Source organism: Schistocerca americana, chromosome 4 (assembly GCF_021461395.2).
Source record: "Schistocerca americana isolate TAMUIC-IGC-003095 chromosome 4, iqSchAmer2.1, whole genome shotgun sequence".
Taxonomy (NCBI): domain Eukaryota; kingdom Metazoa; phylum Arthropoda; class Insecta; order Orthoptera; family Acrididae; genus Schistocerca; species Schistocerca americana.
In genome coordinates this window covers 229097784-229122647 of record NC_060122.1, presented here as the reverse complement: position 1 = coordinate 229122647, position 24864 = coordinate 229097784, and the positions used below count along the sequence as shown (strand labels likewise).

General features: G+C 43.6%; 1 protein-coding gene across 1 annotated transcript; it reads left to right on the top strand.

Moving 5' to 3' along the window:
* The first annotated feature begins 238 nt into the window (after positions 1-238).
* Positions 239-19178, top strand: LOC124613368 (trypsin-7-like). Its single transcript, XM_047142068.1, has 6 exons — positions 239-249; positions 1787-1978; positions 10388-10596; positions 12984-13189; positions 16690-16747; positions 19054-19178. Exons 1-6 carry the CDS (start codon positions 239-241, stop codon positions 19176-19178), a joined length of 801 nt encoding a protein of 266 aa, XP_046998024.1.
* Positions 19179-24864: the final 5686 nt, after the last annotated feature.

Genomic DNA, 24864 nt, shown 5'->3' with positions numbered 1-24864 from the left:
CGGCAGCCCTCAAACGTCACACTGTGGAACAATAAGTGTCGGTAGTGATGCACTTTGTGGCATGAAACCCAGCAGCAGTGGTCCACGGCTATCCCAGAAGGCAGTTAACATCACTTTCGCGACAGATGGTGCTGAAAGAAATTTTTTGGTTACAGCCGAACCCGGATGTTGCCTCACCATGCTTTGCTGCTTGGATTCGAGCGTGAAACGTAGTATCTACGTTTCCTCGCCAGTAACAATGCAGTCCAGGTAACCTTCACCCTCCTTGGAGTAGGGTTCCAAATGATTCAGAGAATACATAATTCGCTTGACTTTAATCATGTCCTCCAACTGCTTATGCTCCCACCGACATGAGACCTTCCGGCAACATAAGGACCTGTGAACGATGTCATAAGCACTCCCATATACGTCAACGTCTCGGGAAATGGCCGTGATGTGCACACGCCGATCTGCTTTCACTATTGCATCCACGCTGAAAGCCGCCTGCCTGACCACTCATTGCCATGCAAGACTTCACGGCCGGCCGGAGTGGCCGAGCGGTTCTAGGTTCTACAGTCTGGAACCGCGCGACCGCTTCGGTCGCAGGTTCGAATTCTGCCTCCGGCATGATATCCTTAGGTTAGTTAGGTTTAAGTAGTTTTAAGTTCTAGGGGACTGATAAACTCAGAAGTTAAATTCCATAGTGCTCAGAGCCATTTGAAGACTTCACGGCCTTTGCCAAACTCACAAAACCACCACCACCTCACAGTTCTCAAAGCGAGCCAGTTTTCCCCGTATGTGGGCTGTATTTCCCTCTAGATATCGATAGGCGTTCGTCCCTTGCTCCATAGAAAACTTATCACATTTTTTTGCTACAAAGCCGTGGACATGTGAAGCACAACCGCCATCTTTAACAACTGACAGTAGCGCCGTGCGGCGGAGCTACCAGCAGATAAGGCCAGCACCCAACAAGAGAGGTCCAATGCTGACTTCGCACTTATAGCCGTAACTTGCTTAAAAAAAATGGAGGAAAAGGTTTTCTGATTTGCCCTCGTATCTGCAAGGTCTCGATAACACGTAACAAAGTTAAGACCTTTAGTGTGTATCTCTTCTTGTGCATGAAACTTCCTGACAGATTAAAACTGTGTGCCGGACCGAGACTCGAACTCGGGACCTTTGCCTTTCGCAGGCAAGTGCTCTACCAACTTTTTTTTTTTTTATCGTTGTGTTTGGTCGTTGCGGACGTCGCAAGACGTCCTGTTCAAGTTCGATGGTTGATCCTTCCACTCAGTTTTTTATTACAGAGGCCAACCGGCTCTCTGACCGAACACGCTGAGCCACTGTGCCGGCTGACCAACTGAGCTACCCAAGCACGACTCACGACCCGTCCTCACAGCTTTACTTCTGCCAGTACCTCGTCTCCTATCTTCCAAACTTAACAGAAGCTCTCCTGCGAACCTTGCAGAACTAGCACTCCTGAAAGAAAAGGATATTGCGGAGATCTTGTGCATATTGATTTCCCGTGTGGTATTACGAATTAAAACTTCAAGTGATGCTCTGTCCAATGATACGTGTCTGTTTTGTATGTCAGGCGGTTTTCGCGCAGACGTCTTATGAAACGCTGGAGGTACTTACGAATAACCTTGTGCATGGGTTTCCACATCAACACTTTAAAGTCATTAGGAACGTAGGACACACAGAGTAATACTTGTAGCAATCTGCGAGGTGGGAAAACCGGCTTTTCCTCCGCGAGACAACAACGGTGGCGCAAGAGCAGGCGGCTGTGCGCTGAGTTTGACGCCTGCAGGCAGCGAGCTAACGCCGCTTTGGTTGCAGCGTGCGGCGTACCGAACCGGCGCCAGCGTATCGTGGGCGGCAACGTGACGCGCGTCAACGAGTTCCCGTGGGTGGCGGCGCTGAGCCGGCGCGGCAAGTTCTACTGCGGCGGCACGCTCATCTCCAGGCACCACGTCCTCACCGCCGCGCACTGCGTAGACGGGTGAGTGCCGCTGCGCACACTTCTGCTCGCTCAAAAGTGTGGTCGTCTTCAGTCCGTACACTGATTTGATGCAGCTTGGGATCCAGCTACATTTATTATTTTGACGTTATTGACGAGACCCGCCAATAGAGTCTCAAATCCACGCAGTGGATATACAGGGTGATCAAAAAGTCAGTATAAATTTGAAAATTCAATTATAAGAGTCGAGGGGCACGAAAGGGAAGCAGTTGTTGGGAAGGGAGTGAGACAGGGTTGTAGCCTCTCCCCGATGTTATTCAATCTGTATATTGAGCAAGCAGTGAAGGAAACAAAACAAAAATTCGGAGTAGGTATTAAAATCCAAGGAGAAGAAATAAAAACTTTGAGGTTTGCCGATGACATTGTTATTCTGTCAGAGACAGCAAAGGACTTGCAAGAGCAGTTGAACGGAATGGATAGTGTCTTGAAAGGAAAATATAAGATGAACATCTACAAAAGCAAAACGAGGATAATGGAATATGGTCGAATTAAGTCGGGTGATGCTGAGGGAATTAGATTAGGAAATGAGACACTTAAAGTAGTAAACGAGTTTTGCTATTTGGGGAGCAAAATAACTGATGATGGTCGAAGTAGAGAGGATATAAAATGTAGAATGGCAATGGCAAGGAAAGCGTTTCTGAAGAAGAGAAATTTGTTAACATCGAGTATAGATTTAAGTGTCAGGAAGTCCTTTCTGAAAGTATTTGTATGGAGCGTAGCCATGTATGGAAGTGAAACATGCACGATAACTAGTTTGGACAGGAAGCGAATAGAAGCTTTCGAAATGTGGTGCTACAGAAGAATGCTGAAGATAAGGTGGGTAGATCATATAACTAATGAGGAGGTATTCAATAGGATTGCGTAGAAGAGGAGTTTGTGGCACAACTCGACTATAAGAAGGGATCGGTTGGTAGCACATATTCTGACGCATCAAGGGATCACCAATTTAGTATTGGAGGGCAGCATGGAGGGTAAAAATCGTAGAGGGAGACCAAGAGATGAATACACTAAGCAGATTCAGAAGGATGTAGGTTCCAGTAGGTACTGGGACATGAACAAGCTTGCACAGGATAGAGTAGCATGGAGAGCTATATCAAACCAGTCTCAGGACTGAACACCACAACAACAAATTTGAAAACTTAATAGACCACGGAATAATGTAGATAGAGAGGTAAAAATTGACACACATGCTTGGAATGACATGGGATTTTATTAGAACCGAAAAAAAACAAAGTTCACAAATGACCGACAAAAGCGCTGGACAGCAAAACTGCTACCGTGACGGGTGAGAGGTACGCCGATATGTTACAGAATCGCATCATCACCAGCCAGGCTGATAAACACCTGCTGGAACGTACGATGTTTATGCAGGATGGCGGTCCACCCCATATTGCTAGACACGTGAAAGATCTCTTGCGCGCGTCGCTTGGTGATGATCGTGTGCCCAGCCGCCACTTTCGTCATGCTTGGCCTCCCAGATCCCCAGACCTCAGTCCGTGAGATTATTGGCTTTGGGGTTACCTGACGTCGCAAGTGTATCGTGATCGACCGACATCTCTAGGGATGCTGAAAGACAACATCCGACGCCAATGCCTCACCATAACTCCGGACATGCTTTACAGTGCTGTTCACAACATTATTCCTCGACTACAGTTATTGTTGAGGAATGATGGTGGACATATTGAGCATTTCCTGTAAAGAACATCATTTTTGCCGGCCGAAGTGGCCGTGCGGTTAAAGGCGCTGCAGTCTGGAACCGCAAGACCGCTACGGTCGCAGGTTCGAATCCTGCCTCGGGCGTGGACGTTTGTGATGTCCTTAGGTTAGTTAGGTTTAACTAGTTCTAAGTTCTAGGGGACTAATAACCTCAGCAGTTGAGTCCCATAGTGCTCAGAGCCATTTGAACCATTTGAACATCATTTTTGCTTTGTCTTACTTTGTTATGCTAATTATTGCTGTTCTGATCAGATGAAGCGCCATCTGTCGGTCATTTTTTGAACTTTTGTATTTTTTTGGTTCTAATAAAACCCCATGTCAATCCAAGCATGTGTGTCAATTTGCACCTCTCTATCTACGTTATTCCGTGATTTATTCAGTTTTCAAATTTAAACTGACTTTTTTATCACCCGTTACTTAACTTGTGGTCGTAGACTTTTCCGAACTTGCAGATTCAAGATTTCACACAGGGCAGGGAAAATAAAACTGGCCCAGATAATATCCCTTGTACCTTGAGATAGGCAACCTAGTTTATATCACCTGATCTGGGAGTGGGTGATGTAAGTTGAACTGCCTATTTTAAGGTACATCAATTATTTTCCGGGAAAGGTTTTATTTTGCCCACATTGTATACTGTTTGAGGCCAAATAACAAAGAAAAAAATTTCAGAACGTGGGGTTCGGAGGCTTGTTTGCTCTGTAAAGTAGGACACATGGAGATCTATGGCATGTCTGCTGAAAGAGCATAACGCTGGCGCACGCACAAGTGTTTCGGAGCACGTAGTTCATGGTATATTGTTGAACATGGAGCTGTGCAGCAGACCACCACTACATGTTCACATGTTGACCTAACGACATCGTCAATTACGATTGAGTGGGCACGGGACCATCGGAATTCGACCGTCAATCAATGGAACCGTGTCGGCTCTTTGGGCAAATCACATTTTTGCTACATTAAGTCGATGGTCGTCTCCACAAACGCCGCCATCGGTGTGAACGGCGGCTCGAAACGTGCAGCGTTATTATGCTATGGGAGACGTTACCCTGCGGTTGCTCGAGACCTTTGGTAGTAATCGAAGACACGATGCCAGCTACGAACCACCTGCATGCCTTCATGCTTGACGTCTTCCCCGACTGCAGTGTCATCTTTCAGCAGTATAGTGAACTCACGTCGATGTCTCTGCGACCAAATTCGCCTCATGTAAATCCTATGGAGCTAGCTACATCTACATCTACATCTACATCTACATCCATACTCCGCAAGCCACCTGACGGTGTGTGGCGGAGGGTACCTTGAGTACCTCTGTCGGTTCTCCCTTCTATTCCAGTCTCGTATTGTTCGTGGAAAGAAGGATTGTCAGTATGCCTCTGTGTGGGCTCTAATCTCTCTGATTTTATCCTCATGGTCTCTTCGCGAGAAATACGTACGAGGGAGCAATATACTGCTTGACTCCTCGGTGAAGGTATGTTCTCGAAACTTCAACAAAAGCCCGTACCGAGCTATTGAGCGTCTCTCCTGTAGAGTCTTCCACTGGAGTTTATCTATCATCTCCGTAACGCTCTCGCGATCACTAAATGATCACGTAACGAAGCGCGCTGCTCTCCGTTGGATCTTCTCTATCTCTTCTATCAACCCTATCTGGTACGGATCCCACACTGCTGAGCAGTATTCAAGCAGTGGGCGTACTGTAACCTACTTCCTTTGTTTTCGGAATGCATTTCCTTAGGATTCTTCCAATGAATCTCAGTCTGGCATCTGCTTTACCGACGATCAACTTTATATGATCATTCCATTTTAAATCACTCCTAATGCGTACTCCCAGATAATTTATGGAATTAACTGCTTCCAGTTGCTGACCTGCTATATTGTAGCTAAATGATAAGGGATCTTTCTTTCTATGTATTCGCAGCACATTACACTTGTCTACATTGAGATTCAATTGCCATTCCCTGCACCATGCGTCAATTCGCTGCAGATCCTCTTGGATTTCAGTACAATTTTCCATTTTTACAACCTCACGATATACCACAGCATCATCCGCAAAAAGCCTCAGTGAACTTCCGATGTCATCCACAAGGTCATTTATGTAAATTGTGAATAGCAACGGTGCTACGACACTCCCCTGCGGCACACCTGAAATCATTCTTACTTCGGAAGACTTCTCTCCATTGAGAATGACATGCTGCGTTCTGTTATCTAGGAACTCTTCAATCCAATCACACAATTGTTCTGATAGTCCATATGCTCTTACTTTGTTCAACGAGCGCCATTACGGCGTACGAAGATCAGTGGCCCGTTATTTACGCGAATTACGTGACCTGTGCGTAGACTTCTAATGCCACACATCTCCACAGACCTACCAACCAGCTGTCGGATCTGTCATACGCGGAATCACTGATTTATTTATTTCCAAAGACGAACGAACAAGCTTTTGAGCAGGTGGTCATAATGTCATGGCTCATCAGTGTATGTCAACCTGTGGCGTCGTATGGCGCCTACTGCTGTGCGAGGTAACTTTGCGACCGCTGGCGGTTGGGTCCGCCCGCCAGGTGCCGTTTGGCTGCGCACGGTGCGGCACTGACCCCGTGGCGGTCGCGTTGCCAAGGTCACCACACCGCACAACACGCCAGCTGCCCCGCGCGGCGTGCGCGCGGCCTCGCCGCTTTGTCAGCCACAAAAGACTTCACTTCGCGAACTCCCGCCGCACGTACCGTTGTCCTCTGTCTAGAGTTCAAAGGCAGTACTTACCTTCCTGTACTTACGTCATGCTGAGGGCTACAATCTATAGATGGCATGTGAACGGAAAGACAGGAGTGAATTATATTACCGAGTTGTTAATGACCTAGAATGCTGGCCTTTATGTACTGTTGTGGTTTGCACTTTCCTTGCTACATTCGCACGTTGAATCAATCACGTGACTTTTCAGTTAAGACCGTTGTGATGAGTGCGTGTGCAATATGTACCTGCATTTCAGTCGTTAATGATGAGAACGCTCCAAGTAGAGAGTGAAATGGGTCCAATATTGACTACATTCTCGATAAATACACATAAATCACAGACAGTCTTGTCATAAAGGGGCTGAACAGCATTTAGACGAACACCTTCTTTCTCAGGACATGTAGTTAATACGCCGATTTGAAAGGAGATAATAATGTTTTTGTATTCCATGTTTACAGGCCTTGTCGTAGTAGCTAAAATCTGCTGTGCCCCACCTAAATGGCCGGCCGAAGAGGCCGTGCGGTTAAAGGCGCTGCAGTCTGGAACCGCAAGACCGCTACGGTCGCAGGTTCGAATCCTGCCTCGGGCATGGATGTTTGTGATGTCCTTAGGTTAGTTAGGTTTAACTAATTCTAAGTTCTAGGGGACTAATGACCTCAGCAGTTGAGACCCATAGTGCTCAGAGCCATTTGAACCATTTGAACCACCTAAATGAAGCATTTTAAAGAGATTAACTAGAACGGTAGCTGTTTTAACTGACTTATTGGAGGATTGGCGGCAAGGTTCCATTGTGAAAGCAGTCTACATCTACATCTACGTGATTACTCTGCTATTCACAATAAAGTGCCTGGCAGAGGATTCAATGAGCCACCTTCAAGCTGTCTCTCTACCGTTCCACTCTCGCACATAATAAGTAGTTCCCCTTTGACAGCCAGAGAGCTGAGCTGCTCCCGTCAACAATATAGCAAACGAAGGATGGAAGATTAGTGTTTAACGTTCCGTCGACATTCCACTGTGCTGTCGCTTACGCTATACAAAGCTGTGTCCATGCCCGTCCTCAAGTAGGAAATTTTTCTAGACTATAAAATTTCTCTTGTTTCAAGAAAAAAAGTATCTCTTTCTGTAATTAAAGTTAAACAAAAAGTTTTTGACTTGCTTAGAGATACCCCACATCTGGACGTTAGAGACTTTAAAGTGATGTATCGCCGTGGAGGATAGAGAAATGTGGAGGTTGCGGAGGTTGTTTCTAGACAGTGTTTGTGGCAAAAACGTTGCAACTAGACTTTAAACGTCAGATGCTTATTTCTTTTATAGCAACAGTAGTTAGAGACGTAGCAGCAGTGCACTACCACACCGCCATCGACGCAGGGTATTATTTGGTTCGATTCACGGCGGGGTCAGGGATTTTCTCTGCCTCGTGATGACTGGGTGTTGTGTGATGTCCTTAGGTTAGTTAGGTTTAAGTAGTTCTAAGTTCTAGGGGACTGATGACCATAGAAGTTAAGTCCCATAGTGCTCAGAGCCATTCGAACCATATTATTTGGTGGCTATCCGCAGCACAAATATTTATTATCTACATTGAGGAATGAAAGGTAAGGGTCAATGGAACTAAAAAGCTTATTAGCTTGAAAAGTTGTAAATGTAATGGAACGTGGTGGTACGGGGCGATGCATCCTCAAACCCGCGTTGTGGCTAGGAAACCTGCGTCCTTACAAGTTTACACGCGAAGTCGACATGAAACTGTTAAGACTATTAAATTTTGTTATTATATTTGTCATCTATCACGAAAGATACTACCTGTTCAGCAGCTATCGCATCGTCCACGACTGTGAATGGACATTTGCTCATTCCAAGTTCTCGTGTTACTTTTCGCAAGAGGAGTATACTCCTTGAGAAAATGGTTTACCATCTGTGGGATATCATACATACATTAGGACGGGCTCGTGGCTGAGTCTGGTTTTGCCGATGAGAAGGCCTGTGCCCGCTATTTCTAGTATTTCACCTATCACTGGTTCCTAAATCAGTTCATTAGCCTGTTCTTTTCTTGGTGTACTCACGTGAGACGGTGTGTACATGATGCGATGGTGATTCTTCCCTGTAGAGTGTAAGATCTTGGATATTGGAGACCAAAATCTCACGGAGAAGCGCTTCTCTGTCGCTTGTAGACAGTTTATGGAGATGGTGTACACTAGGAAAATCATAGCTGGAAGACTTCCGAAGTTTTACAAGATTCTAGATATGGCTACAAACGTAACGTATGTTCTGTAGAGAGCATTGTTCGTGGCTCCTGTGTATGTAAAAACGTAACCAAAACAAGAGTCATTACTGACGTTGTCACTGACAAATGACTGCTTTGACTGCTGCAGTTGTGGCCCATTTTGAAATGCCAGTGGTCTATAGGTAGCGTCTTTGGCTGCTAATCGAAAAGTCCGGGGTCTGTGAAACTCTGCCGGCTCCTTCCCCCTTTTTGAAAAGGTCTTTGGCGGAAGAAAGGTAACTGCTCGGATAGGAAGTCTTCGGCAGTTATGGGATGATTTTTGTTCAGAAGCTTAGCAGGAACTGGGATAGAACGCGGTACCCAGGACGTTTCGATTACTAGTCTAAGATTCTACCTCTAGACTCTGAATAGCTTCAGTAGGGGGTTAGAACCCAGTTACTCCTAAACTTTTGAATAAAAATCGTCAGGAATGGTGGCAATGGCAAAGGAGTAGATAGATTTTTTTAGCGGGGGAGGGGGGGGGGGAAATAGACATTTCGTATAAGGCGACGGGATTGACGTATAATATCTAATTGACAAGTCATGAATATTTGTTCATCAAATGCTACCCACAGCATCTGACACTGGCCACTGCAGGCCGAAACCAGTTATTATTGTGCCATAAAATGTGATTTATCATAATAAAAGAAGCCTTGTAGTGGATAGAGTTTCAGTGGCTTATTTTGCTCTAGGGGTAGGAAACTGTCCTACTGTCCTTAAAAGGTGGAAGAATCAGCAACGACGTAGCAAGGACGTAAGGATGCAGAACGCAATGGAAACCACTATATTGTACACACATAATGTGCATCCGCAGGAGATGTGGCCTGTAGCTGAAAAAGTGTCGTGATGATCTCTCTCCATTGGCATAATGGGTTAGACCCCCTTTTGGATCTCCGGGAGGGGAAAGCCAAGAGGGAGGTGACCATGAGAAGAGGACTGAATAAACAATAGGGTAAAATTCTGCGAGTCGGAGCGTGGAACGTCAAATGCTCAGCATAGAGACAGTTGGGGTCAATGAAGCGAAAGGGAAAGAAGACAAGGATTTACCGTCAGACGAGTGGAGGGTAATATCAACAACAGCAGAAAATGGTTAAAGAGAATAGAATGCAATTAAACTGTCTATATAAGGGTAGCGTTCGTGTAGTTGGAGCGCCCATTTACGATCTCCGATGGCTGCAGCTGTTCCATCCCATTGTTAAATTAAGTCACTTCAAACGATTTTGGCTTTCTTCAGCAAAGCCATGACTGTTTTCTTCCCTCATTGTTGTGCAACCGAGATATTTCTACATCTGTAATGATCTCGATTTCGACGGGGTGTAAAATTCAAAATGTTCGTTCCCAACCAACGTTTCATTGCAGACACCAAGAACTTCCTCCATTTGCTTACCTGGCTAATACGTGATTCTAACGTTAAAGTGTATGAAACGTGAAATGTCTGGAGAATCCTTGTAACGCTTTCCAGCATGCAACGGTTTTGGGTTGAGATCCTTCTCCGCATTTCTGTTTCCGATGATGTCAACTCACAAATTTTTATTCTACAACTTTGTGGCCCTTGTTAGTGGTCAGGCCTGTGCCAGAATGGAATTGTTTCTCTGATTTCCTTGGTATTCGTGGCCCTACGAGCAAGCCGGGTGCCCTATGGCCTAAGCACCCTGTTGTCAGTGTGTACTTACCTGTATGTGACGTCACGGCGTGCGCAGGCTGCGGTCTCAGGACATCCTGGTGACGCTGGGCGAGCACGACCGCGGCGTGCAGAACGAGAGCGCCAGCCTGGAGCGCGGCGTCGCCGACTGGCAGCGGCACGACAACTTCTCCATCTTCACCTTCAACCACGACATCGCGCTCATCCGCCTCGACAAGCCCGTCGACTTCGGCACCAGCGTGCGCCCGGCCTGTCTCCCCGTAGACAGTGAGTATCGCGTCTTACACTGCTCGTAGGTGTAAAAAAACGTTCAAACTGACTCGAAGCTGCCACAACACACTCATAATGAAACAACAAATGAGCTACACGGAGTGAGTCAGCTACCCCTACCTATTTGATTTATGCAAACGTCAACGTCTTCAAAAAACCATGCACGAGATTTCAATATTCTCCCACCCGTTACACCCAAATTAATAGTTCTACAGAAAAATAACGAACAGAACCTTTTTATTGGAAATCTGATGTAGCTAAATTTTCACTAAGATATTTTTTCGCTGAATTTCGATTTATTCGACGGAAAAGCATTTAAAGGTCAGTTTTGTATATTTTTCTTGAATAAGTCAAAGGCTGCGACCTCTAGCGAAAACGTCTCCCAGTGGAAAATTTAACTACATTAAATTTTGTACAAGAAGGCCCCGTTCATTTTTTATGTAGGACTAATGTTTGCACGTAGCGAGCCTGACAATATGAAAATCTTAAGCGTGGCTTATGAGGGCGTTGTGGGTTGCATAAAAGCCATAGGTAGAGGCAGTGCCGGCAGGTGTGGTCGAGCGGTTCTAGGCGCTCCAGTCTGGAACTTTTGCGACCACTAAGAGTAATCGCGCTCACTAGCGTTGGTCGCAGGTTCGAATCCTGCCTCGGGCATGGATGTGTGTGATGTCCTTAGGTTAGTTAGGTTTAAGTAGTTCTAATTTCTAGGGGACTGATGACCATAGATGTTAAGTCCCATAGTGCTCAGAACCATTTGAAACAACCCATAGTCCTCAGAGGCATTTTATTTTTTTGTAGGGGCATCTAAATCACCCTGTGTACGAACTGGATGTTTCTACATGATGTGCACAAAAGAGGGCAAGAAAGTATGTCATGCATCTTAAGACAGGCAACCCACTTTGCAACATCTGCCACATGCATGGATGTGTAAGATGGGTTGCATTAAAAATTTCAGAACCTGATTTAATTTGATCACCTTGTAGAAGGCTCGTACTGTGGTTTGTGGTACTTGAGGAGTAGATGCACCATAGTATTTTAAAGTAGCCCTCCTCCAAGCAGTTATTGTAGGCTCAGGAGGTGAATGAACCTTCTGCTTGACAAGGGGGGGGGGGGGCTTTTCATCAGGGAACTATATTTGTTAATGTGATGATCGCAACAAACTTAATACTGCACATGGTGCCTAGGGAGAAAATTTCTTGTGTCAACAAGTGCTGGTGCAATTTCTACAAACGAGATGAGCTCACCGTTAAAAGAAAGGTTAGAGACAGAGGAACGTCAGTCGAAGCCGGCAGTTTGTGATGTTCAGTACTCATTTTAAAAATAATTGTTCTGGGAGCAAATGTTTGATTTAACAGTAGAGTTTTAGAATTGAGCAATTGTACATGGTTTGCCGAAAAATGTGTTTCAGGTTTACAGTGTATGCAAATTTTGAGCATGTGAACACATTGAAAAATAACATCTCTAGAACATTCGTCATTACAGTGATGCAGTGACTTAAGATGAAACCTACTGCATCTTTCAAGTCATGCTGCCGTATGGAATATGTGATGACGTTAGAAAAACATCCACTTAACCTCCGCTGTAATAACTTACTTCTCCATAGCTGGTTTCGAAGTTTACAGCATCATCAGATTTTGAGACAAGGTACATGCTGACTGTTTCTTCAGTGTATTAAATGGAAGAAGTTTCGCATTCAGTACCGCAACTCAAGCCAATATAGAAGAACAAGACAGTTTCCTGAGGGGATACATTTTTAAAACTCCATAGTATAATGTAATGTATCTCGTGATTGACTCAAGAGGCCCTTTTCAAGAAACCACAACTGTTCACTCTTTGCACGCAATTATCCCAGCACCGATGTGAGAGTTCCTGCGGGTGAAATGAAATGTCGTTTGGGTAGGGCCTCCCGTCATGTAGACCGTTCGCCAGGTGCAGGTCTTTTGAGTTGACGCCACTTCGGCTACTTGCGTGGCGATGAGCATGAGATGATGATTAGGACAACACAACACCTAGTCCTTGAGCGGAGAAAAATCTCCGACCTAGCCGGGAATCGAACCCGGGCCCCTTGGCATGACATTCCGGTGCGCTGACCACTCAGCTATCGGGGCGGACGATTCTGTGGGTGATGGAGCTCCAAGTGATGCTGAGTTGTGCAGGTGGAATCACTGGTAGTCGATGACTCGCTGTCGGTATTTATCAGAGGTATTTCATTCCTACAGTAGGTGCATTTGCAATTTATTTGAGACAGACATAGTTATCGAGCAACAGGTACTGATATATGTGATACAGCCGAGCATTACAGCAGCCTGTTTAGAATGGTTTTAAAGGAAAGTATGAAAATATGGTGTCACTGGACGGGAAATACAGTAGGGCGCGTTTTGCAGACACGGCGGACTACACGGACCGCGTGGCCATAGTGACCGGTTGGGGCCGCGTGGAGGAGCGCAAGCCGACGTCGGCGACGCTGCGCAAAGTGGCGGTGCCAATCATGTCCATGGAGAAGTGCCGGCGCGCCGGCTACCCCAGCGAGCGCATCACCGACAACATGATCTGCGCCGGCTACCCGCAGGGCAAGCGCGACGCCTGCCAGGTACGTAAGCGCCGGCAGCCGCTCTGGTACTGCCCGTGGATCGTCCGCTACGGCTTTACACTTCACATGACACTTTTAGGTTAGGCTAGGTTAGTTGTGTTCGATTATCGTATGCATTTCAAGTTATAATTTCACTTTTCTTTTTCACTGAGTCAATATCACTGCACTCATGCTAAGACAGTTTGGGATATGTTTATTTTTTATTTCATGTACAACACCAACAGATAAAATAAAATTTTTTGCGACCACTAAGAGTAAACGTCCTCACCAGCCATGGTATTGCATCTACATTTACATCTACTTACATACTCCGCAATCCACCATACGGTGCGTGGCGGAGGGTACCTCGTACCCCAACTAGCATGTTCTCTCCCTGTACCACTCCCAAACAGAACGAGGGAAAAATGACTGCTATATAGGGTGTTACAAAAAGGTTCGGCCAAACTTTCAGGAAACGTTCCTGACACACAAAGAAAGAAAATATGTTATGTGGACATGTGTCCGGAAACGCTTACTTTCCATGTTAGAGCTCATTTTATTACTTCTCTTCAAATCACATTAATCATGGAATGGGAACACACAGCAACAGAACGTACCAGCGTGACTTCAAACACTTTGTTACAGGAAATGTTCAAAATGTCCTCCGTTAGCGAGGATACAAGCATCCACCCTCCGTCGCATGGAATCCTTGATGCGCTGATGCAGTCCTAGAGAATGGCGTATTGTATCACAGCCGTCCACAATACGAGCACGAAGAGTCTCTACATTTGGTACCGGGGTTGCGTAGACAAGAGCTTTGAAATGCCCCCATAAATGAAAGTCAAGAGGGTTGAGGTCAGGAGAGCGTGGAGGCCATGGAATTGGTCCGCCTCTACCAATCCATCGGTCACCGAATCTGCTGCTGAGAAGCGTACGAACACTTCGATTGAAATGTGCAGGAGCTCCATCGCGCATGAATCACATGTTGTGTCGTGCTTGTAAAGGCACATGTTCTAGCAGCACAGGTAGAGTATCCCGTATGAAATCATGGCGGTGAATCGAGGAAGTACAGTACATACTGACGAAACTAAAATGAGCTCTAACATGGAAATTAAGCGTTTCCGGACACATGTCCACGTAACATCTTTTCTTTATTTGTGTGTGAGGAATGTTTCCTGAAAGTTTGGCCGTACCTTTTTGTAACACCGTGTATGTTCTGTACGAGCCCTAATCTCTCTTATCTTTGTGGTCTTTCCGCGAAATGTAAGTTGGCGGCAGTAAAATTGTACTGCAATCAGCCTCAAATGCTGGTTCTCTAAATTTCCACAGTAGCGATTCACGAAAAGAACGCCTCCTTTCCTCTAGAGACACCCACCCAAGTTCCTGAAGCATTTCCGTAACACTCGCGCGATGATCAAACCTACCAGTAACAAATCTAGCAGCCCGCCTCTGAATTGCTTGTATGTTCTCCCTCAATCCGACCTGATAGGGATCCCAAACGCTCGAGTAGTACTCATGAATAGGTCGTGTTTTATAAGCGGTCTCCTTTACAGATGAACCACATCTTCCCAAAATTCTAGCAATGAACCGAAGACGACTATCCGCCTTCCCCACAACTGCCATTACGTGCTTGTCCCACTTCATATCGCTCTGCAATGTTACGCCCAAATATTTAATCGACGTGACTGTGTCAAGCGCTACACTATTAATGGAGTATTCAAACATTACGGGATTCTTTTTCCTATTCATCTGCATTAATTTACATTTATCTATATTTAGAGTTAGCTGCCATTCTTTACACCAATCCTGTCCAAGTCATCTTGTAACCTCCTACAGTCACTCAACGACGACTTCAGATATTAAAAATCACTGTCCTTTCATTCGTATTGTAGGAGCAACAGCAGGGATGATGCTCGAATAAACAAGTGTAAATAAAGACTTTAGCGATTTTACTGGTTACAGAAAATGTATACAGTAGTCACTGTAGCAATTATAGAGAAACAGTTATAGTTCCCTATTCTTAACATTATGACAAGGTTACTACGAATTTTAGTATCTTCATCGGGCATAGTTTTAAAATTCTCGTTCTAATAACCGTCCATCACGTCATTGCATCTGAACTTCTGTTGAAACTTCCTGGCAGATTAAAACTGTGTGCCCGACCGGACGGCGACGATATGTTCTGTATGGCATCTTAGCAGCGTTCAATGCAGTTGCCTGTGCAGCAGCAGCAGCGCGAATGATCCGCTCCGCGGGCAGCGCTCGCTTTTATGGCCGCGCAGTGGCGCGGCGAGAGATAAGGGACTTAGAAAATTTTAACAGTGCCAGCAGAGCGTTATCCCGGACGCGGGCACTAGTCACACTAGGTGCCCGCGTCCGCTGTTTGTCAGTCTTCGGCGGCTGGCGCGCTGCCAAGATGGACTTCAGCCGCCTTATCGGCGGGGTCAAAGGTCACGCGCTCAGAGAGCTGACGTAACATGCTGTTGCATACTCTATGTCGACAGATTCTAGATGTACGCGCCCCAGTTCTCAGCTACGCTGTCTTGGACAGTTCGAGTCTCGGTCGGGCACACAGTTTTAATCTGCCAGGAAGTTTCATATCAGCGCACACTCCGCTGCAGAGTGAAAATCTCATTCTGGTGAACTTCTGTTGCTTCTTGCGCAAAATACCTCATAAATTAAAACTACCTCCTCTGCCCCACAGCGCACGAATTTCCAGTATTTGAGTACATGATACTCAATCATCATGAAGTAAAATCATTGTTTTGACTGTCTGATAAGAAGCGAAACACCACCGCGCTCTGGGGTACAGTTTTGTATTTCATTTCACCCGACCGTACACCTCGCTTCAGCTTCAGAGGTCTCATGTTCGCTTTAAGGTCTCAAAATTAATCTTTCCCGGTAATATTAGACGTAATATGAGTGCTATAAAAGCATAAATAGTATCTACATTCCTAGTTACCTAACCATAGTCCCTTCTGCCACACATCTATCAGTTAATGCAAGGAACTGCGTCCTTTGTTCTGCAGATATATCTTCAAAATCTATCCAACGTGCAGCAGAATACATTTGTCTCTGGCCTTGAAGCAAAGCGATATTCTGCTTTCTTGTGCTATTCTTTTTTGTGTTTGATGGTTGAACATTTTACACTGACAGTCTGTTTTATCCTTTATCCATGGTGGAAGTTATTAGTAACCTTTCAGTCTAGATATACGTATCTCATTCGTTCAGTTGTTTACGTAACATCCTTCCCTTCTGCTTCAAAAAAATCAGCGGTTCGTTACAGGATAGTGCCCTTGAGCATAGTGCTTACAGTCTATAAACGTAAACACGACAGTTGTCGTCGTCCTCACAAGTAGATAAATTCAACACTGAATAGTATGGACTCGTCTTAATTAACAGCATGTGGGTTTCTAAACGAATGTTTACATCGTAACATACTTGTAATCAAACACTCTCATTTTGATCTTTAGTAGCATTCTGAGCGTCTGCAATGATAATACTTTAACAATTTTTTTCAGGGTGACAGCGGCGGCCCGCTCCATGTGGACAACAAAAATGGAAGCATGGAAGTAATCGGTAAGTGTTGTCAAACACAAAATTAATCTGAACAAATTAACCTGTTACGATCCGTATCTCCGTGTACTTTTAATAAAAGTAAAAATTATCCATTGAACAGGGATTCAGTCATCATTATTAGTATTTCACTGGGGTTAAGAAATTACTGGACTGCCTGGAATGTAAGACATTCGCCCAAGCAAAATTTAAGCCGTCTCTAGTAGCACTGAGGCAGATTTATAGGGCGTGTCTTACGACATCAATGAATAGCTTTCATGGTACTTGAGGGAGGTATAGAGGGAGAAAACAGTAGGGGAAGACTGAGATTGGAAGATATCCAATGAATACCTGTCAACGATGGTTGCAAGTCAAGCACTACTCTGAGATGAAGAAGTTGCCACAGGACAGAAATCGCAGGGAGGCTGCGTCAAATGAGTCAGGAAACTGATGACACCAACAAAAAGCTAGTACTTACAGACATAGCATACGAAGTCCGTCATCGGATAAGAGTGGTTTTTCATTATCATGTGTGCTTAGTCCATTTTTAGCTTCTTTTGTCTGGCCTGTTCCAATTAAACTTCAAATCCAGTATCATACTCTTTTCATTGGAGATGAGAACCTTAGATGAAAATAAGCTCTCCAACTTATTTTACACTTTCAGCCTCAGATAAAATGTACGAAATATGGTTATACTATGGGAATAATTGCTTATTTTGATTATGGGTGTGTTGTAGGAAACAAATATCGAATCATGATGGACCACAGAGGTTCTGCAGTCCAACTCTCACGCGTGCAGTTTGACTTTTTCGCGGCCCCTAACGTACTTTATCATTCCGAACTTACCTCTATACCGTGAAAAAGCACAAAGCAGCGAGCATAAGTTACGTATCCAAGGTACGAATGCCCAAGAAAAACACAAAAATATTACGTTCCACAATAGTATGTAACTACGAAATGATTTGGCGTTTAGTACACGGCGTCAGCAATCAAAAGGTTACTGCCGCCACGATGCGAAGAGGTTAACCTCATCTCGAGCGCTAGAATATTATTGGTGAGCCGAATTTGACGTACTATGCGGTCAGTTTCTGTTGAACCAGGTCAGTGAGTTGCGGAAATTTCGGAAATTTGTGGGGACTCAGTAAGTTGTGCTGTATCAAAAAGCTTCCATTTGAGAACGTTGCTGCAGCTTATGTGCAACGTAGCACGTCTTCGATGCGGGTATATAAGCACGAAGACATAGGCAAGGGATTGGTGTGACATTTGTCTAACGTACGTGCCGTAAATAAAGAAACGAGAACTACGAATACATTATTACCAAATGCGTCCAAACAGGACCAACGTGCTGCTATCTTTTCTTGGCTCCCAAGGATAAACATCACTAGACATCCAACGGAGAATGAATAATGCGTATGGGGCAGCATTTCTGTCGAAAACACCGTTGTGAGCAAAGCGTTCGCTGCTTCATTATAACGCAGTCCCCATATGTGGGAGACACTCGATCACCCGTCCTGCAGTCCTGATCTCTCCCCATGCGATTACCGCGCCTTCGGTCCCTTAAAACCAGCCTTGAAGGGTCAACGATTCCTGTGGGGTACGATGTGCAGCAGGCAGTTACGGACTTCTTCCCACAGCGATTATCTTACAGGCGTCACACGAAGCTCACGAGTTTTTTCGGATTTCATTGTCTTCTTTAAGTAATTTAATGACATTGGGGGTCTCCTCAGAACTTTCACTCGGCAATACTCTCTAAATGCAGCATTGTAGTTGCTGCCTTCACATAAAAGTTTCACCAACAGCGCACATTCTCTTTTCTCGATAGCCAAATCGTTCACTCACATTATGGCTTGTCAAATGCCAGCGTGTGTGTCACACCGTCATTCAATCAGTGTACAGTGTCATATTTGCACCTGGTGGCCAAAATGGAAACTATTATTTTCCAGCATAAATCGGTTCCACATTAACGCATTAGCATATGTACCAAGCTCCGCTGCCATACAATAATTACAGCGCACACTGGACCTTCCTGAGTACCTGCTTATTAAATATAGTCACGAGGTACACTCCAAAAAGAAAATGTAGATGCAAAGAAAATATTGTCAGTTTTCAGATCTCCTCCTGTTTATGCCTGTATGACGCCACACGCCTTAATATTGGTACTTCATTAGTCAACGGTGACGACTGGTCTCAGTTAGTTCACTTGACCTGTGCTTCCTGTACGAATGCCAAGAACAGTTGGTTAACTTATCACGCATACCCCTCACCTGCCCAGAGATCCACTCTATTTTGGGCCAGCTGCCTGACCATGTGCTGTGTTGTGTGTGCCGTAGGCATTGTGTCGTGGGGTCGCGGGTGCGCGCGTCCCAACTACCCGGGCATCTACACACGGGTGGCCAACTACCTGCCGTGGCTGCACCAGCGCCTCGCCGGGGACTGCCTCTGCGCGCCGCCTTAGGCACAACAAGGGCCACTGCATCCACCCGGGACAAGGAGTTCTCTTCGCACGTTTGAAGCCACGTCTCACCTCTTCACCAACTAATTTATTCGAGCACATTAAACAACTAAATAATTATTTGCATGTATTAATGCAAGTATGCAAAGATTTTCTCTAAGAGAAATATTACACTCACTGTCTTACAGCTCTGATGTATTTTACTAATGTTTATTGGATCAATAAAACTGCACTGAAAGAACACATTGTTTTATGATTTTTTACGCTTACAAAAGTGAGGTGGTGTAGTGGTTACTTTCCTATTTAAGATGAACCAGATTTCAACCCTAGTCTATCCTGATTTATTTTCTACTGATTTGGTGATGCTGTTGTGGTCTTTAGTCCAAAGACTGCTTTGACGCTGCTCTCAATGTTACTCTATCCTGTGCAAGCCGCTTCATCTCCGGGTAACTATCGCCACCTACATCCTTCTGAATCCGCTTACTGCTTTCATCTCTTGGTCTCCCTCTACGATTTTTAACTCGCGCCCCCCACCTCGCTTCCCACCAGAACTAAAATGGGTGATCCATTGATGTCTCAGAATGTCTCCTACCAACCGGTCCCTTTTTCTAATTAGGTTGTCCCACGAAGTTCTTTTCTCCCCAATTCTGTTTAGCACCTCCTCATTAGTTACGTGATTCTTTTGTAGCGCCACATATTAAAAGCTTCTATTCTCTTCTTGTCTAAACTGCTTCTCGCCCATGTTTCACTTACATACATGGCTACACTCCATACAAATACTTTCAGAAAAGAGTACCTGACAAATATATACTCGATGTAAAATTTCTCTTCTTCAGAAACGCTTTTTTGCCATTGCTTTCTACGTTTTATATCCTCCCTACTTCGACCATCATCAGTTACTTTGCTGCCCAAATAGCAAAACTCATCGACTACTTCAAGTGTCTCATTCTCTAACCTAATTCCCTTAGCATCGTCTGATTAGATTCGACTACATTCCATTATCCTTGTTTCGTTTTTGTTGATGTTCGTCTTATATCCTCCTTTCAAGACACTGTCCATTCCGTTCAATTGTTCTTCCACGTCCTATGCTGTCTCTGACAGAATTACAATGTCATCGGCAAACCTCAAAGTTTTTATTTCTTTTCCCTGTACTTTAATTCCTACTCCTAATTTTTCTTTTGTTTCTTTCACCGCTTGCTCAATATGCAGATCGAGTAACATCGGGAATAGATTACAACCCTGTCTCACTTCCTTCTCAACCACCGCTTCCCTTTGGTTCCCCTTCGACTCTTATAACTGCCATCTGATTTCTGTACATATTGTAACTAGCCTTTCCTTCTCTGTATTTTAACCCTGCCACCTTCAGAATTTCAAAGAGAGTATTCCAATCAACATTATCAAAAGCTTTTTCTAAGTCTACAAATGCTAGAAACGTAGGTTTGCCTTTCCTTAAACTATCTTCTAAGGTAAGTCGTAGGGCCAGTATTGCCTCGCGTTTTCCACCATTTCTATGGAATCTTCTCCGAGGTCGGCTTCTAGCAGTTTTTCCATTCGTCTGTAAAGAATTCGTGTCACTATTTTGCTGCCATGACTTATTAATCTGATAGTTCAGAAATTTTCACACCTGTCAACACCTGCTTTCTTTGGGATTCGAATTATTATATTCTTCTTGAAATCTGAGGGTATTTCTCCTATGTCATACATCTTTCTCGCCAGATGGAAGAGTTTTGTCATGGCTGGCTCTCCGAAGGCTAGCGGTAGTTACAACGGAGCGTTGTGTACTCCCAGGGCCTTATGTCGACTTAGATCTTTCAATGTTCTGTCAAATTTTTCACACATCATCATATCTCCCATCCGATCGGCTACGTCGTCTTCCATTTCTATAATATTGTTCTAAAGTACAACTCCCTTGTATAGCCCCACATCCTTTCACCTTTCTGCCTTCCCTTCTTTGCTTAGGGCTGGTTTTCCAACTCCGCTCTTGATATTCATACAGGTGGTTCTCTTTTCTCCAAACGTCTCTTTAACTTTCCGGTAGGTGATATCTTTTTTTTCCCTAATGATATATGCTGCTAAACCCTTACATTTTTCCTCTAGCCATTCCTGCTCAGACATTTTGCACTCCCCGTCGATCTCATTTTTCAGAGTTTGTATTCCCTTTCGCTTGCTTCGTTTACTGATTTTTATACTTTCGCCTTTCTTCAGTTAAGTTCAGTATCTCTTGTGTTACGTAAGGATTTCTACTAGCCCTCATCTTTTTGAGATGTCAGTTATACTACTGTATATGGAAGACGAAGCGATTGGTACCAAGTGAATTCCGAGTCAAACAATTGGGAGGATGTGGAACTGGAGTTAGTAGATCCTGTTGTGAGAGTGTCCATAGAAACTCGCAGGAAAGTTGGGCAAGAGGGCTTGTGGATATTCTACCCGCGAGAATTTTACCGCATTTACATAAAGAACTCAGTATTTCACATTTATTTCTCAATATTCTTGTCCTGTACAAGGATATTTACATTGGGCTTTCAAAATGATGAGCAAATGTTCAGCTTAGATTATGCCGATTTTGCTTTAAAATTTTCTACTAGCGCGTTCATCACTATTTCTGATTTGGGAAATAGGCATTCCCTGTACCACGAAGTAGGAATCATTTGCACATAGCAGTGAAAAGACATGCGTATGTGCGAAAATACATGTAAAGCAATCCGAAAGTAGCTCAAACTAAGGAGCATTACATCTTAGCAAAGAGACAACTTCATAGTAAAATAATCGTCCATTCCTCATTATTTACGAGTACTTATCTACTTAAAGCTAATGAATCAGTGCATAATCTAGGCTCAAAGATCTCATTTTTCAAATATGGATTGGCGGAACATGCTGCATCTACACCTTAAGATACTGAACCCACTGAAAATATTTAAATTTCATGGTGAGTGTTCTTCTTGAGTTCATACTAGATTCAACTACTTCAAGGTCTTCGTTAAGTGACAATTTCTTTGCGTAATAGAACGTAAAAAATAATTTAACTGCTCACTACAGAATAAATAGCAATTGAGGGAAAAGTGAAGATTACTTATTAGACTTTGTCTGAAGAAAACATGACTCCTTTCTCAAACACACTTTCCACTTTGACACCTCAGTACTTTCCATCTCAGTTTCCGTTAATTTCACATTTAAGCACGTTGTATCTACAGTAAGACAAATCACGAAGTAATTTCTTTACATACGCAGTGTTTTATGTAATGCTTCACAAGACCTTTTGTGCCATAGTAATTTAGACAGTAAATAAAAGCAGTATTCGCTACAGTCAACAAAATCTGTACATTTTACAGCAGAATTACTTTAAGTAGTGAGCTGTTCCTTTTTACTTTTCATACACACATTTTATTAATTTAAGATTCACAGTGTAAAAGGTTAGGCTTCGTTCTTTGCCTACTTCAAGTTTCACAAATGTCATTTGTAAAAAACGTTAATACATCTAACGCCTTCTCAGACCAGGGAACATGATCATTACCGTTACACATCTACATATCTTTTCAGATACTGAGGGCAGTAAAGCGATTTAATCTTACCAGCTCTAGGGAAGGCCAAAAGATAACTGCCTAGGTGTGGTATGTTGTCGTTTCGATAGCATTCTGTATAGAATAATTAAAACTTGCTGTTTCTTTTATGTAAAACAGAAGATTTATGGCGAGATTTGCTGTTTCTCCAACTAAATATTTATGAACATGACCTAACCCTTTTTCGTTTGGTTCTTTTTCCTAATTCTGGAATTATCAGTGAGTGCAACAAGTGTGTTCCCTACACTCTTCTTTCAGAGCGGGTTCTTTTTTAGGCAAACGTGGTAATGGGCTTATCGTTTCGTTGGTCTCCTTATGGCTATTAAGCAATTCCGCAGGTGTGTACGGTGTTGTGTAAATAGGTACATTATTTACACTATTTCCTGGTGGGTCAATAAATTCCACCCATTGTGTGTTTTGTACTAGCGTAAGTTCTTATATATGGATTAAATTCCCTGATAATGCCTTCAGCCGGGACATTGAGGGTGGTATAGCGATGAAAGAATCTGCTTAATACTTTGTCCTTTTAAAACTCTTTCCGTCTCTTGCAATTAAAATTCGACACATAATGTAATGTTTGAGGATCCTACTAATAACAGTATACGAAGCCGTCGATTTTGTAGCATACAACTTGCCATATCTTGAAAAAAGGTCATACAGGTCTCCTAAATACTGAAAACCACCTCGTCCAGCGTTGGCCCACTGACAGCAAGAGAGACAATTTCTTGTGGCCGTGTAGATAAGAAAATGTAATTCCATGTAGCGTCACTTAAAGTCTTTGCTTTTTGACACAGTAACCAATTTTTTAACAGCTGTCCAACATTTCTTCACATATTTTGAAAGTAGCAATATAAATTCACTTTCCTTAAAGATTTTGTGGTAGCATAATGACCCTAAACATGAAGCTTACGCCAGACTAAGGTTTATCTGTAAATATTTGGAACGCACACACACACACACACACACACACACACACACACACACATATCAGTTGTCATCTGTAACATTACGTCTGTAGAATAAAACGTTGTTTTGAGTTTTGTAATGCTGTAAAATTTTCGCAGGCGGCTTTTGAGTAAGAGTTTTTATTTCATTCCATCTCGGATCTGCATCTTGCAATGTAGCCACGTTGTTACATCTACGTGGTATTGTCTACAATGTCTCGTTCATCAACTAAATTCTGTAATCAGTTATTTGCTCTGTCCAATTCGAAATATCGGTAGACGCCTCAAAACGTCAGTCACAACAGCTTATCAACACAGGGTTACTTTGTCTAGGAGATCTGGTCCGAGAACTGTATGCAGTAGCAAAATAAATACACCAGAACTTATGTTAAGTTAAAATGGTAGAACATGAAATTAATAACTCCTGCCAGTGTGGACAAAAACTATATATTTCCTAGATTCATTTTACGAAAAGACCTGACAATAGGAAAAGCGGGGATCTTGGATAGTCAAATAGCGTACTGCATGGAACTTTTTTGATTGCTCTTCTAGATTTTCTGTTTGCATACGGATTGGTATTATTTTATTAATAGCACACGCATTCGGAAAAAAGGCGTATTTGGCCATTACGCACTTTCCACCGAAGCACCCGTCTTGTGTCTCGATCAACAGTCTCGTTTCGTCCACTGAATGGAGTAAGATTTACGACAGATTGGGTCGTGTGGCATCGTGTCCATGTGGTACACAAAGGAATTTATTAGCACCAGGTTTCTCCTCAAAACCACATAAAAACTTGAAAAGAGTGTTTCTGAAATAGCATTCCTATTGTGTATACAAATAAGAAGATTGCATTACGCTATCTTTTGTATCTGCTTTGTTATTATCATTTTCATCGTAGTGGATTGAGAAGAAATCTGGAGATGTTCTCTTCGCCTTTAATAATTTTACATTAATTCCCTGGTTATACTAACAGTATTTCCACTGGTGGTTTGTATTAAATCTACTTCAATACCTTCGCCCTCGACGTGTATGTATCACTTGCCCAAAGAAAAGTCCGTTTCTTAGAAAAACTCCATACACAGCAAGCAGAAGACGATAGGATTTTTTAGAATCAGGAACGGGCATAAGGTCACTCCATTTCCAATGACAATATTTACTTGTGTCTGCTACTTGAAAGGTTGAGTCTTA

Bases quoted from the DNA above. Each gene is read 5' to 3' on its own strand.
- LOC124613368 (XM_047142068.1), top strand. The intron at 10,597-12,983 runs GTGAGTATCGCG...CGCGTTTTGCAG, and splicing joins GGCCTGTCTCCCCGTAGACA to ACACGGCGGACTACACGGAC. The intron at 13,190-16,689 runs GTACGTAAGCGC...AATTTTTTTCAG, and splicing joins GCAAGCGCGACGCCTGCCAG to GGTGACAGCGGCGGCCCGCT.